This window comes from Ranitomeya imitator, chromosome 1 (assembly GCF_032444005.1).
Source record: "Ranitomeya imitator isolate aRanImi1 chromosome 1, aRanImi1.pri, whole genome shotgun sequence".
NCBI classification, from domain to species: Eukaryota; Metazoa; Chordata; class Amphibia; order Anura; family Dendrobatidae; genus Ranitomeya; species Ranitomeya imitator.
In genome coordinates, this window is record NC_091282.1 from 22,568,306 (window position 1) to 22,582,874 (window position 14,569).

General features: G+C 48.5%; 1 protein-coding gene across 2 annotated transcripts in view; it reads left to right on the forward strand.

The window, feature by feature from the left end:
• The window catches only part of FAM219A (family with sequence similarity 219 member A), a 137,669-nt gene extending 132,228 nt beyond the window's left edge, over positions 1–5,441 (forward strand). For both annotated transcript variants that reach the window (XM_069745865.1, XM_069745864.1), the window contains exon 6: positions 1,186–5,441. In XM_069745865.1, the coding sequence (XP_069601966.1) occupies positions 1,186–1,344 (159 nt within the window). In that variant the 3' untranslated portion in view covers positions 1,345–5,441. The remainder of the gene's footprint in view (positions 1–1,185) is intronic.
• Positions 5,442–14,569: the final 9,128 nt, after the last annotated feature.

The following is a 14,569-nucleotide window of genomic DNA, read 5'->3' on the forward strand; positions in this document are numbered from 1 at the left end:
GAGCAATAAAACCTTTTCTACACATACACATCTCAGAAACACACAAAGAGGGGTTTCTAGCCCGCAGCATGGGTCTGAAGGGCAAAGCCACAAAATCATATTATATTTCATACAATATTGTGACAGCAGCTCTGTAGTATAATACAGGATGTACCTCAGGATCAGTAATGTAATGTATGTACACAGTGACTGCACCAGCAGAACAGTGAGTGCAGCTCTGGGGTATAATACAGGAGGTAACTCAGGATCAGGAATGTAATGTATGTACACTGTGACCGCACCAGCGGAACAGTGAGTGCAGCTCTGGAGTATAATACAGGATGTAACTCAGGCTCAGTAATGTAATGTATGTACACAGTGACTGCACCAGCAGAATAGTGAGTGCAGCTCTGGGGTATAATACAGGATGTAACTCGGGATCAGTAATGTATGTACACAGTGACTGCACCAGCAGAATAGTGAGTGCAGCTCTGGAGTATAATACAGGATGTAACTCAGGATCAGTAATGTATATACACAGTGACTGCACCAGCAGAATAGTGAGTGCAGCTCTGGAGTATAATACAGGATGTAACTCAGGATCTGTAATGTAATGTATGTACACAGTGACTGCACCAGCAGAATAGTGAGTGCAGCTCTGGAGTATAATACATGATGTAACTCAGGGTCAGTAATGTAATGTATATACACAGTGACTGCACCAGCAGAATAATGAGTGCAGCTCTGGAGTATAAGGGTATGTGTCCACCTTCAGGATCGCCGGCTGTTTGGTCGGAGCGGCAAACCCGCTCCGCGCTAAGCTCCACCCGCTTCTGTGACGCGATGATGCCGGATGTGTTCATAGCACACATCCGGGATCATCGCACCCCACACATAGGATCCTGTGTTTTACCTTGCAGCGGAGCAGCGTCGCCGCAAGGTACACGGACATGCTGCGATCTTAAAAGACGCGCCGCATGTCCGGAGTCGCAGGGCTGCCGGATTCGTGTTACCACGCATAGTGGAGGCGGGATTTCATTAAATCCCCTCCACTATGCTGTAACATCTGGACGCTGCGTGTTTGACGCTGCGTCTCTATGCAGCGTCAAACACGCAGCGTTTCCTGCACGTGGAAACATACCCTAATACAGGTTGTGTGCTGATTGTTTCTGTGACACTTTTTCCTTTTCTTCTTCTCATTTACAGCAGATTAATCAGGACTTGAACATTCAGCTCCTGAAGGACGGTTACCGATTAGATGAGATTCCTGACGATGAGGATCTGGACCTTATACCCCCCAAATCTGTTAACCCCACCTGCATGTGCTGCCAAGCCACCTCCTCCTCCGCCTGCCACATCCAGTAATGGCGGCGCCCGTGATTTGTGCATTCCACGATTACTGTAAATCTTAACAGCCATTGCTTCCTCCTATGGTAGGACACGCTCCTGTTTGTGTTCATGGAGCCAGGAGAAACCAAAAACCCACCTCCTTTTATTTTACAGGATTTATTAGATAGAGAGGGAGGGTCCGAGGAGCAGGACTGGTGGGGGGCGCAGGGATGAGCGGCGTCCCCCCATCATCTGCTGCTGCTCATTATTATACTCCCTCATCACCGGTCACTAGATGTATTCAGAGACCGGGAGGAAACGTGCCAAGACCCGGGGTCCTCATGTGCACGTACCGTGCAGGTCCAAGGTTGTGGGGTTCACTCCTGTGCCAAGACGTGAGGTCCGCAGAAATAATGGGGGGTCAATCATAGCGGATCTACAAAGAGTGGGGTCCCCATGGTGCACTGGCTGCTATAATCTAATAACAGAAGAAACGGGAGACCCCCATATAGAGCACAGGAGACCCCACCATATAGTGCATGGGAGACAGTCCCATATAGAGCACAGTAGATCCTTCCATATAGTGCACTGCAGACCCCCCATGTAGTACAGAGGAGACCCCCATATTGTGCACAGCAGCCCCCCCCATGTAGTGTTCAGGAGACTTCCATATTGTGCACATTAGACCCCCCCATATAGTGCACAAGACCTTCATATTGTGCACAGCAGACCCCCCCATGTAGTGCACAGGAAACCCCCCATGTACTGCACAGGAGACCCCCATATAGTGTTCAGCAGACCCCCATATATTGCATATCAGACCCCCATATACTGCTCAAGAGACCCCCCCATATAGTGCTCAGTAGACCCCCATATAGTGTACAGGAGACCCCCATATAGTGCACAGGAGACCCCCATATAGTGTACAGGAGACCCCCATATAGTGCACGAGACCCCCCTTATAGTGTTCAAGAGACCCCTATATTGTGCACAGCAGACCCCCCATATAGTACACAGGAGAACCCCCCCATATAGTTCTCAGGAGACCCCTATATTGTGCAGATGAGACCCCCATATAGTGCACAACAGACTCCCCATATAGTGTACATGAAACCCCCATATAGTGCACAGCAGACCCCCAGATTCTCCATCATTTGGTTTCTTCTGTCTCCATGTTTTATGTCCATATTTTACTGACCCCCCCCCCCCCCTCCCAAGTCCTGAAGGTGAAGGTGAGTCCACTGGAGGAGTCGGCCGCACACTGTCCGCACCCACCCAAAACCCACCCATTCAGTCCTCGTCACTTGCGTCTCTCACATGGACCCTCGTATGTTGTGAGCGTCTCCCCAGTCCTGGCAAACACGAGGGGCCGCTTGGGGAGTAGTTGTGTCTGTCTCTGATGTCCTAGAGACCACCCTATAGTACCCCCATTTCCAGAGAGTCCCCCACAGTGCCCAGGGGTTCAGGAAGCTGAGACCACCTTATTTTATGTCCAGAGAGTCCCCCACAGTGCCCAGGGGTTCAGGAAGCTGAGACCACCTTATTTTATGTCCAGAGAGTCCCCCACAGTGCCCAGGGGTTCAGAAGCTGAGACCACCTTATGTCCAGAGAGTCCCCCACAGTGCCCAGGGGTTCAGGAAGCTGAGACCACCTGATCTCCAGACAGTCCCCCACAGTGCCCATCACTCTGAGGGGTTCAGGAAGCTGAGACCACCTTATCTCCAGAGAGTCCCCCACAGTGCCCAGGATGTCGGGAAGCTGAGACCACCTGATCTCCAGACAGTCCCCCACAGTGCCCAGGGGTTCAGGAAGCTGAGACCACCTGATCTCCAGACAGTCCCCCACAGTGCCCATCACTCTGAGGGGTTCAGGAAGCTGAGACCACCTTATCTCCAGAGAGTCCCCCACAGTGCCCAGGATGTCGGGAAGCTGAGACCACCTTATCTCCAGAGAGTCCCCCACAGTGCCCAGGATGTCGGGAAGCTGAGACCACCTTATGTCCAGAGAGTCCCCCACAGTGCCCAGGGGTTCAGGAAGCTGAGACCACCTTATCTCCAGAGAGTCCCCCACAGTGCCCAGAGGTTCAGGAAGCTGAGACCACCTGATCTCCAAACAGTCCCCCACAGTGCCCATCACTCTGAGGGGTTCAGGAAGCTGAGACCACCTTATCTCCAGAGAGTCCCCCACAGTGCCCAGGATGTCGGGAAGCTGAGACCACCTTATGTCCAGAGAGCCCCCACAGTGCCCAGAGGTTCAGGAAGCTGAGACCACCTTATCTCCAGAGAGTCCCCCACAGTGCCCAGGATGTCGGGAAGCTGAGACCACCTTATGTCCAGACAGTCCCCCACAGTGCCCAGGGGTTCAGGAAGCTGAGACCACCTTATGTCCAGAGAGTCCCCCACAGTGCCCAGGGGTTCAGGAAGCTGAGACCACCTTATGTCCAGAGAGTCCCCCACAGTGCCCAGGGGTTCAAGAAGCTGAGACCACCTTATCTCCAGAGAGTCCCCCACAGTGCCCATCACTCTGAGGGGTTCAGGAAGCTGAGACCACCTTATGTCCAGAGAGTCCCCCACAGTGGCCAGAGTGTCGGGAAGCTGAGACCACCTTATGTCCAGAGAGTCCCCCACAGTGCCCAGGGGTTCAGGAAGCTGAGACAACCTTATGTCCAGAGAGTCCCCCACAGTGCCCAGGGGTTCAGGAAGCTGAGACCACCTTATGTCCAGAGAGTCCCCCACAGTGGCCAGAGTGTCGGGAAGCTGAGACCACCTTATCTCCTGAGAGTCCCCCACAGTGCCCAGGGTGTCGGGAAGCTGAGACCACCTTATCTCCAGAGAGTCCCCCACAGTGCCCAGGGTGTCGGGAAGCTGAGACCACCTTATCTCCAGAGAGTCCCCCACAGTGCCCAGGGTGTCGGGAAGCTGAGACCACCTTATCTCCAGAGAGTCCCCCACAGTGGCCAGAGTGTCGGGAAGCTGAGACCACCTTATCTCCTGAGAGTCCCCCACAGTGCCCAGGGTGTCGGGAAGATGAGACCACTTTATCTCCTGAGAGTCCCCCACAGTGCCCATCACTCTCTGAGGGGTTCGGGAAGCTGAGATATTAGGAGCTGTTTGCCGGGAACCCACATTGTGCCTGGGGGGCTCAGCGGGGTAACAAATCACCTCTTACTGACTCGCTGAGGCCCTGCGTTGTAATGGGGGCTGCTCAGTGACGACAAGCATGACCCTACAAACAGCCCCCCAGATCTCATCTTCCTGCCTGGACAGACCTGGATAATAGAGCCATCTAGTGGTCAGCAGGGGTATCTCCTGATGCTGCCCAAAGATCCCTGTGTAAGCGCACCCCCTAGGGTAGAACATGGGCATTACGGCCACAGCTGTGTGATGGCTCCCCCTGGAGGGCAGTAATGAACGTGATCTGGATGGATTATAACTCTCACCCTCCTCCTGTCAGTACAAGGAGATATTTATGATTATTGAGCCCCATGAATCTACTCTTGTGATATAAATTATATGGACACCCGTCATTTCCTGCTGTATGTTATAAACGTATCCCGCGCTCACATGACCAGAGAATTAGATTTTAGGCAGTATCCAGACCATTGATTACCCCGCACCAGGCAGTGAGACCACCCGCAGTCTGTGTGTCCGAGGGACCCATCTGCCATCCGGAAAGTGTGCAGATACATTCACCAGCCACTTCCTGGAGAACTCAGAGGGATGGTCCAGTCGGGTGTAATAATTGGGGGTGTGCATACTTTTGGCCGGTCACTGTTCTGTTCTTCCTCCGCTCCGCCCCCCATCGCTGTACTCATGATGTAGGATATGTTCTGCCTTAACCCTTGTAGAGCTGGGTCAGTGGAGAGTGCCCTCTCTGGGTCTGAAGGGGCTTCGGCTCCTCGGCTCGTTGCAGGGACACGTGACCCTTTGGCACAGAAGAGGTTAAATGTCCTTTTTCTGATTTTTTGTTTTTTTTTGCGTCGTCGTATTATTTATTCTGAGATCCGATGTGTTTTTCTGTTGGGATCTGTAAACTTGTATAATATTTTTTTTTTAACATTTCCATCGCAGTATTTATTAGTGTTACTTGTGTGTGTAGTGTAACATGACGATATTAAAGCATATCTATCAACACGGCCGGCTCCGCCTCATGCATTGCCGCAGACGTCAGAACGTAGAAACAGAAGTGCCGAGCAGCAATTCAAAGCAGCTTCTAAAAGAGCGCAGAGCAGACAATCAGAACAGGACGTTCAGCCTGGAGTTTAGGAGAATTGGAAGCAAATTAATGTCATGGAGAAGATCACAGACTCATAACGTTGGAAAAGCCGATCCATAAAGAAAAAGTTTAATTACACGTTAATATTCAAAGGAGACATTTTTACTGCTGTCGTGTCCAGATCATCGCTGATCGTGGAAACCAATACGTGGTAAAAAATCCTCATCTGTGAACTGGACACGACTGCAGCTACAATGTATTACTTTGGAATGTTAACTCTTCATTTATTTATTGATCAGACTTTGCAAAGTTCTGAACCTTTGTAATGTTAAACTCCATGCTGAAAGTGCTGGTTTTACGCTCTAATCTGTGCACATTTCAAAGCTGCTTTGACCTGCTGCTCTGTGCTCAGACGATCTTTACAAAGAAAGTCTCTTTGTGAGCAGCGATGCTCACACTGTCATGCCCGTGTCTTGCATAGTTGGTAACCATCGTCCTACTCACTGTGTTCACCGCTCTGCTCCTCCCAGTGTCAGACCATCTCACTGAACTGCTTCTGCATAACTTCCAGCACTGCTACATCCTTAGGTTGTTGGAGTGTCTTCACCCATCTATAAAGAAGTGTGGCCAGACTATGCAAGTATTTAACCTTCATGACCAGAGCCATAACTTTTTTTATTTTTCCGTCAATATGGCCATGTGAGGGCTTATTTTTTTTGCGGAACGAGTTGTACTTTTGAACGACATCATTGGTTTTGCAATGTCGTGTAACAGAAAACGGGAAAGAAATCCCAAGTGTGAAGAAATTGCAAACAAAGTCCAATCCCACTCTGGCTTTTTGCTAGGTTCACTAAATGCTAAAACTGACCTGCCATTATGATTCTCCGGGTCATTACGAGTTCATAGACACCAAACATGTCTAGGTTCTTTATCTCAGTGGTGAAAAAAATTTCAAAACTTTGCTAAAATAAAAAAAAAAAAAGAAGCCATTTTCCGATACCCGCAGCGTCTCCATTTTTCGTGATATCAGGTTGAGTGAGGGATTATTTTTCGCACACCGAGCTGATGTTTTTAATGATACCATTTTTGTGCAGATATGATCTTTTGATCGCCAGTTATTGCATTTTAATGCAATGTCGTGGCGACCAAAAAAACATAATTCTGGTGTTTTTGACTATTTTCAGGCTACGCCGTTTAGTGATCAGGTTAATCCTTTTTTTTTTATTGATAGATCGGGCAATTCTGAAAGTGGCGATACCAAATATGTTTACCGTATGTTTGATTTTATTTTTGTATTATTTTGAATGGGGCGGAAGGGGGGTGATTTGAACTTTTATATTTTTTATATTTTTAAACACTTTTTTTTTTTTTTTTTTACTTTTGCCATGTTTCAGTAGCCTCCATAGGAGACTAGAAGCTGCCACAACGCGATCGGCTCTGCTACATAGGGGCGATGATCAGATCACCTCTATGTAGTAGAATTGCTGACTTGCTATGAGCGCAAACCACTGGGTGGCGCTCACAGCAATCCGGCATCAACAACCATAGAGGTCTCCAGGAGACCTCAGGTTGTCATGCCGACACACTTGCCGCAGGTCACCGGTGTGTGTATTTCCGGCATGATTGCCAGAAGCACCATTTAAATGCCGCTGCCAGCATTTGACAGCGGCATTTAACTAGTTAATTTCTGTGGGCGGATCGCGGTTCCACCCGCAGCTATTGTGGGCACATGTCACCTGTTCAAAACAGCTGACATGTCCCCGGAAAGATGTGGGCTCACCGCCGGAGCCCACATCAAAGGGAGAGAGTCCAACATTGGCGTACTTTTACGCCCGATGTCGGTAAGGGGTTAGCACCACGGTGTCCTGCAGAGTTTTGCTTCCCTGGCCTATCCCCTGCCTGCTCAAAAAATGAAGGGAACACAAACACCTCCAAGTGAATCACACTTCTGTGAATACAACCTGTCCATTTATGAAGTAACACCAACTGTGAATCAGTTTCTCCAGCTGTTGTGCAAATGGAACAGGTAGAAGTGACAGTCAATAAGCAAGACAACCCCTATAATGGAGCGGTTCTGCAGGGGTGACCACAGGCCATTTTTCTGGTATTATCCCTTTTGGCTGTTTTGGTCACTTTTGCATTTTGTCATTGCTCTCACCCCAAGAGGGTATGTGTAGTAGCATGTGGCGTTGTCTAAAACACACAGAAGTTGCTCAGGTAGTGCAACTCATCCAGGATGGCACCTCAACGCGAGCTGTGGCAAGAAGTGTAGCGGTGTCTGTCAGCAGTGTCCAGAGCATGGAGCAGATACCAGGAGACAGGCCATTACACCAGGAGACGTGGAGGGGGGCACTATGAGGGCTACAAGCCAGCTGCATGACCACTATTTCCTCCTTTGTAAGGCCGGTTTCACACGTCAGTGGCTCCGGTACGTGAGGTGTCAGTTTCTTCACGTACCGGAGACTCACTCACGTAGACACATTGAAATCAATGTGTCTCTGCACATGTCAGCGTGTTTTCACGGACCGTGTGTCCGTGTGCAAAACACGGAGACATGTCAGTGTTCGTGGGAGCTCACACGCTGTCCGTGTGCCGTGCAGGAGACAGCGCTACAGTAAGCGCTGTCCCCTGCATCTGGTGCTGAAGCCGCCATTCATATCTTCTCTCCAGCAGCGTTCGCTAGAGAGAAGATATGAAAAATCCTTTTTTTTTTCATGTTTAAAATAAAGATCCCTGTCCCCACCCCCCTCCCAACCCCTGTGCGCCCGACCGCTGTTAATAAAATACTCACCCGGCTCCCGCGCAGCGTCCTCTCAGCGCCAGCTTCTCCTGTATGAGCGGTCATGTGGTGCCGCCGATTACAGTCATGAATATGTAGCACCACCTCCCATAGGGGTGGAGCCGCATATTCATGACTGTAATGGGCGGCACCACGTGACCGCTCATACAGGAGAAGGTGCGGCGCGGAGAGGACGCTTCGAGGGAGCCGGGTATTTTAGTAACAGCGGGGGGGCGCACAAGGGGTGGGAGGGGGGTGGGGACAGGGATCTTTATTTTAAACATGAAAAAAAAAAGGATTTTTCATATTTTCTCTCTCTAGCGAACGCTGCTGGAGAGAAGATATGAATGGCCGCTTCAGCACCAGATGCAGGGGACAGCGCTTACTTGTAGCGCTGTCTCCTGCACGGTCCATGTGGTACCCAGTTGGCACACGGGCGGCACACGGCTGCCGCACGTGTGCCACACTGATGTTCACAGTAAGCACACGGACACGGATAATTCCGGTACCGATTTTTCCGGTACCGGAATTATCTGGACGTGTGAGACTGGCCTAAAAGGAGGAACAGTGCCAGAGTCCTGCAAAATGACCTCTAGCAGGCCACTAACATCCATGTGTCTGCTCAAACGGTCAGAAACAGACTCCATGTGGATGGTCTGAGGGCCCGACGTCCACAAGTTCGTGCTGTGCTTACAGCCCAACACCGTGCAGGGCGATTGGCATTTGCCAGACACCAAGATTGTCAGATTTGACATTAGCACCCTATACTCTTCATGGATGAGAGCAGGTTCAATCTAAGCACATGTGACAGAGTCTGGAGGCTCCATGGAGAACGTTCTGCTGCCTGCAACATCATCCAGCATGACCAGTTTGCAATTAGTCAGTAATGGTGTGTGTGGGGTGGCATTTCTTGGGAGGGCCGCTCAGCCCGCCATGTGCTTGCCAGAGGTAGCCTGACTGCCATTAGGTATTGAGATGAGATCCTCAGACCCCTTGTGAGACCATATGCTGGTGCGGTTGGCCCTGGGTTCCTCCTAATGCAGGACAATGCCAGACCTCATGTGGCTGGAGTGTGTCAGCGGTTCCTGCAAGATGAAGGCATTGAAGCTATGGACTGGCCCACCTGTTCCCCAGACCTGAATCCGATTGAACACATCTAGGACATCATGTCTCGCTCCATCCACCGTCACATTGCACCACAAACTGTCCAGGAGTTGGTGGATGCTTTAGTCCAGGTCTGGGAGGAGATCCCTCAGGAGACCATCTGCCGCCTCATCAGGAGCATGCCCAGGTGTTGTAGGGAGGTCATACAGGCACGTGGAGGCCACAAACATTACTGAGCATCATTTCCTTGTCATGAGGCATTTCCACTGAAGTTGGATCAGCCTGCAATTTTATTTTCGAGTTTAATTTTGAGTATCATTCCAAATCCAGACCTCAATGGTATATTCATTGTGATTTACATTGATCATTTTTAGGTTTCTGTTCTCAACACATTCCGCTACATAATGACTAAAGATTTGCAACTGGAATATTTCATTAAGCGATATCTAGGATGTGGGATTTTAGGCTATGTGCACACGTTCAGGATTTTTAGGTTTTTTTTCCGCCGTTTTCAGTGGAAAAAATGCTAAAAAACTGCATACATTAAGCATCCCATCATTTCAATGCATTCCACAATATTTGTGCACATTCGCGGAAAAAAACGCAGCATGTTCATTAATTTTGCGGATTTTTCGTGGCTATATTATTGCATTGGGAAGCTCCGGGAAAAAACAAAGTCCGGTTTTGTTCAGGAAAATTCTGCAGACATTCCTGAACGTGTGCACATAGCCTTAGTGTTCCCTTTATTTTTTTTGAGTAGTATATATTAGGGAGCTCTTCCCTCCACTCCTTGCCTGAGCTTAGGTCCTAGTTCCAGTCCGTCACTAGTTCTTTATCGAGGAGTTTTTCTGTTTTGTCTCTTCTGTTACCGACCCGGCTTGTTTACTTATTTCATCTAACCTCTCGACTCTTGACTCCAGGGATTTTTGTATTCTGAACCTGTGCTGCCAGACCTCGGATTTTTTTTTTTCCACATTTCTGTCTTTGTCCTCTGTCCCTTTGTGCCCTGACCTAGAGGCCTACTGCTGCAGGGACTGCCACTTGGTGACTACCTGTGGGCCAGTGTATCCTCACCATCAGAGGCTCTAGTGAAGACCAGGTAGTTACTTACACCCCTCCATGCTAAGCCCGGTCCGTGGCGCAGTGTGTCCACACCCAACGCCGTCACACACACAGGGGGTGACTGATATTGGATAGCATGATTTTTGTTCCGTGCTGTCAAGTTCATGAACTTTTACGAGCGGCTTTAAATTGCTGCTTTCTTCTTAGACCCCATTTACCAACATTATAGTTCTGTGACTTTCTCTACTCCCTTCATTCATACTCCACAAAAGGAAGTATCTGAGCACAGAGCAGCAGTTCAAAGCAGCTTCTAAAAGTGCACGGACTACGCAGTAAAAAACAGCACTTTCAGAATGGAATTTGAGAGAAAAGTAAGCGAAGTAAGGTAATGGAGAATATTACAATTATATATAGCTTTGCAAAGGTAAATAAATGGATACATTGTAACAAACTGCAGCAGTGTGATCTACGACTTCAGTCCTGGATGATACGAGTATATCAGAAGGCGAAAGAAAATATTCCACCAGTGGCAACAAGCAGAGAGCTTGAAAATAGTGAATATATTGAACACAAAAGGTAGAAAGTTTCAGAATTGTTATATTTTAGCAGTTTTCTAGTTTTATTTTCTATCACTAAAGCAAAAATCTCTTCCAATTCTTCATCTTCTCATAGACACTGTCTATTTTTCATTCACATCTGCAGAAATCTGATGAGAAACGTGCGCAGACACAGAGCGAACATTGACCCCTTCCCGTCTGCCGTTAAATAAGCCCCTCTCCTCCTCCCAACAGAATTTGTATCCGCTTAATACATTGCAGTCATCATATACAGCCCTGTGTACTCACAATTGCTCATTTTGCTTTTCTACCCAGCAATGCAGAAACAGGAGGTCAATTTTCCCTTTATGACTCAACAGTCACTGCAAAAGTCCCTGGCAGGAGGAGAAGAAAGTAGCTGGGTCAGGAGATGAGGAGGAGGATGATAAATGCAGGGACAAGAGACTTTCCCATTTCTACATAGAGCAGAGAGAAAAGAGAATAAGCTGGGTAGAAAAGCAAAATGAGCAATTGTAAGTGCACAGTGCTGTATAATATGATGGCTGGAGAGTAAAAACTTTGATGGGAGTGCTTCTTTAAGGTTTGGGGTAATGATGCTCAGACTCTTGGGATTCCAAAATAATTGCAGTCACTGAAGGACGTTGTCAGGGGCAGGAAGTTTGGATCTTCTGGATGAGGAGTTTCCTGATCTACTCTACAAAGGGTTGCCTCTTCAGATCCTGTTCAGTAGGTACGGCCGGAGAGCAACAGCAAGAAACATTGTTACTCAGCTCAGAAGGCTAAGAAGTCCCGGGGTCGTGGAGGACGGTCATCACATCTGCCGGTACGTCATCACATCTGCAGTGTGAATCTATGCAAGACATATTTCATCAAGCATCGGCGATTAGCACATTAACATAATAACTTTAATGGGGGTCTTCTGATTGCCCAGTGATCGCCTTGTGAGGGTCCTGCACGCTCGCCTCTAATAAGGCTTCTCCACCTGCCAGAGTCCATCAGAGATGAGAGAATAAAGTCTCGACTCAAGTCAGAATTCATCATCTTTCGAGCGGACAGAGATTAACACCTTCCCCGCTGTATGTCATCCTATATGAACTCAGATTACAGTGCAGGATCAGTCACAGAGGAGAGATCAGATTACAGTCCAGGATCAGTCACAGAGTAGGGTCCAAATTACAGTCCAGGGTCAATCACAAATTAGATCAGATTACAGTCCAGGATCAGTCACAGAGGAGAGATCAGATTACAGTCCAGGATCAGTCACAGATGAGATCAGATTACAGTCCAGGGTCAGTCACAGAGAGCCATCAGATTACAGTCCAGGATCAGTCAGAGATGAGAGATCAGTTTACAGTCCAGGATCAGTCACAGAGGAGCCATCAGATTACAGCCCATGATCAGTCACATAAGAGCCATCAGATTAGTCTAGGATCAGTCACTGATGAGAGATCAGATTACAGTCCAGGATCAGTCACAGATGAGAGATCAGATTACAGTCCAGGGTCAGTCACAGAGGAGCCATCAGATTACAGTCCATGATCAGTCACATAGGAGCCATCAGATTAGTCTAGGATCAGTCACAGATGAGAGATCAGATTACAGTCCATGGTCAGTCACAGAGGAGCCATCAGATTACAGTCCATGATCAGTCACATAGGAGCCATCAGATTAGTCTAGGATCAGTCACAGATGAGAGATCAGATTACAGTCCAGGATCAGTCACAGATGAGAGATCAGATTACAGTCCAGGATCAGTCACAGATGAGAGATCAGATTACAGTCCAGGGTCAGTCACAGAGGAGCCATCAGATTACAGTCCATGATCAGTCACATAGGAGCCATCAGATTAGTCTAGGATCAGTCACAGATGAGAGATCAGATTACAGTCCATGGTCAGTCACAGAGGAGCCATCAGATTACAGTCCATGATCAGTCACATAGGAGCCATCAGATTAGTCTAGGATCAGTCACAGATGAGAGATCAGATTACAGTCCAGAATCAGTCACAGATGAGAGATCAGATTACAGTCCAGGGTCAGGTGACCAGCTATTTACATACCTACACATCATAGTCTGCTGGATTTCTCACATCCCATCACTGCCCCCTAGTGGCAACATTGTAATAAGTACAACACCTGAACTTCACTTTTTCACAAACCTCCAAGAAACGCTCGCATCTTTGAAGAAAACCTGGTGAGTTTATATATAAATTTTCATCTAATTTTGAATGAGGAACGGTTATCAGCCAATCTCGACCTTGAGCCACGCAGCTGATCACAAAGGACCACCCGATAATATCCATAATGGAGCATCTGTTCAGAAGACACCTGAAGGACATAATGCGCCATTGTCTTTGAGCCGGGTGACAGGTCTTTACTTAAAGGGGGATTGTACTTCAAACATATCCTCAGGCATCGTCATGTTCATCGTTCAGTGACCCGAATCTCCACTCCACAGCAAGGACCACGGCGGCCAGTAACGATCACTAACTGGTGGCGATGATAGATTTAGGTCACGGCTAGAAATCAGTCTGCCCCCTGGTGTTCATTTGTGTCATTACACTGTATATTCCCATCTCTTACTAGGAATCCAGAGTTGGTTTTCTATGATCAGATGAAGCAGAAGATGACATCACACACGAGTGAGCTGAAAATCCAAGGCTAGGGCAGCCGATCTGCTCTTTCCCGCATGCTTTACACTGCAGCACTGCTCCAATCTGATTCCAGAAGAAGCCGATATTGCAGGAAACGAAGGCTCCTCAATGATGGGTGGGGGATATCTGTCCTCCATTTGTGTGTTGCAGGGTGAAACCTGCGGTGTTGGACCTGTTCATGTCTCTGGTCATCGCTGCATATTTGGGGCTCGTTCACCGAGCCGTCCGGGTGAGATAATCCTCCACATCACATATGGACGACTACTGGGGAACCCCTTAAAAAAAAAAAATGTCCCCCTTTCCCAGAATTTTGGTCCTGTATGTTGTAAGTTTATTCATCTAATCACCAAACAGAAGAAATAAGGGAAGACGTGATGGTGAGAAACAGCCGAGCTCAGCCGCCATCGCTCCAGCCCTTGACCGAAGACGCATGCTGTAAGCTACGCCGTGTATACTCCATATGGAAAAGCATTGCTAAATAAAATCACTTTTTTATGGAATTTTCATAAGAAATAAACCTTTTTTTTCTCAAGGTCTGATATACTCATAGTATGACTGGGAAGCCCCCTGACTGCCAGGACGATCCTACTGAAAATGACTGAGGAGCCCCCTTTTCACACACCGCTTACCTGCAGCGGACATCATTGATTGCAGCATGTTAAGAGTTAAACGACGTGCCATGAAGCGTGAAGGATCGGCGGGGGGCACGGTATCTGCGGTCCGTGATCACGTCCTGCCCATATGGGCAGATGCAGGAGAGCGGCATCTGACGACCCCTCTAAGGCAGTAATACTGAACTCTGGGGTCCACAGATGTCGCCGCCATCTTCACCTGCAGCGCGAGAAGTCACAGCAGGAAACAGGTCATCATCCGAGTAAATGTCCCACTCTG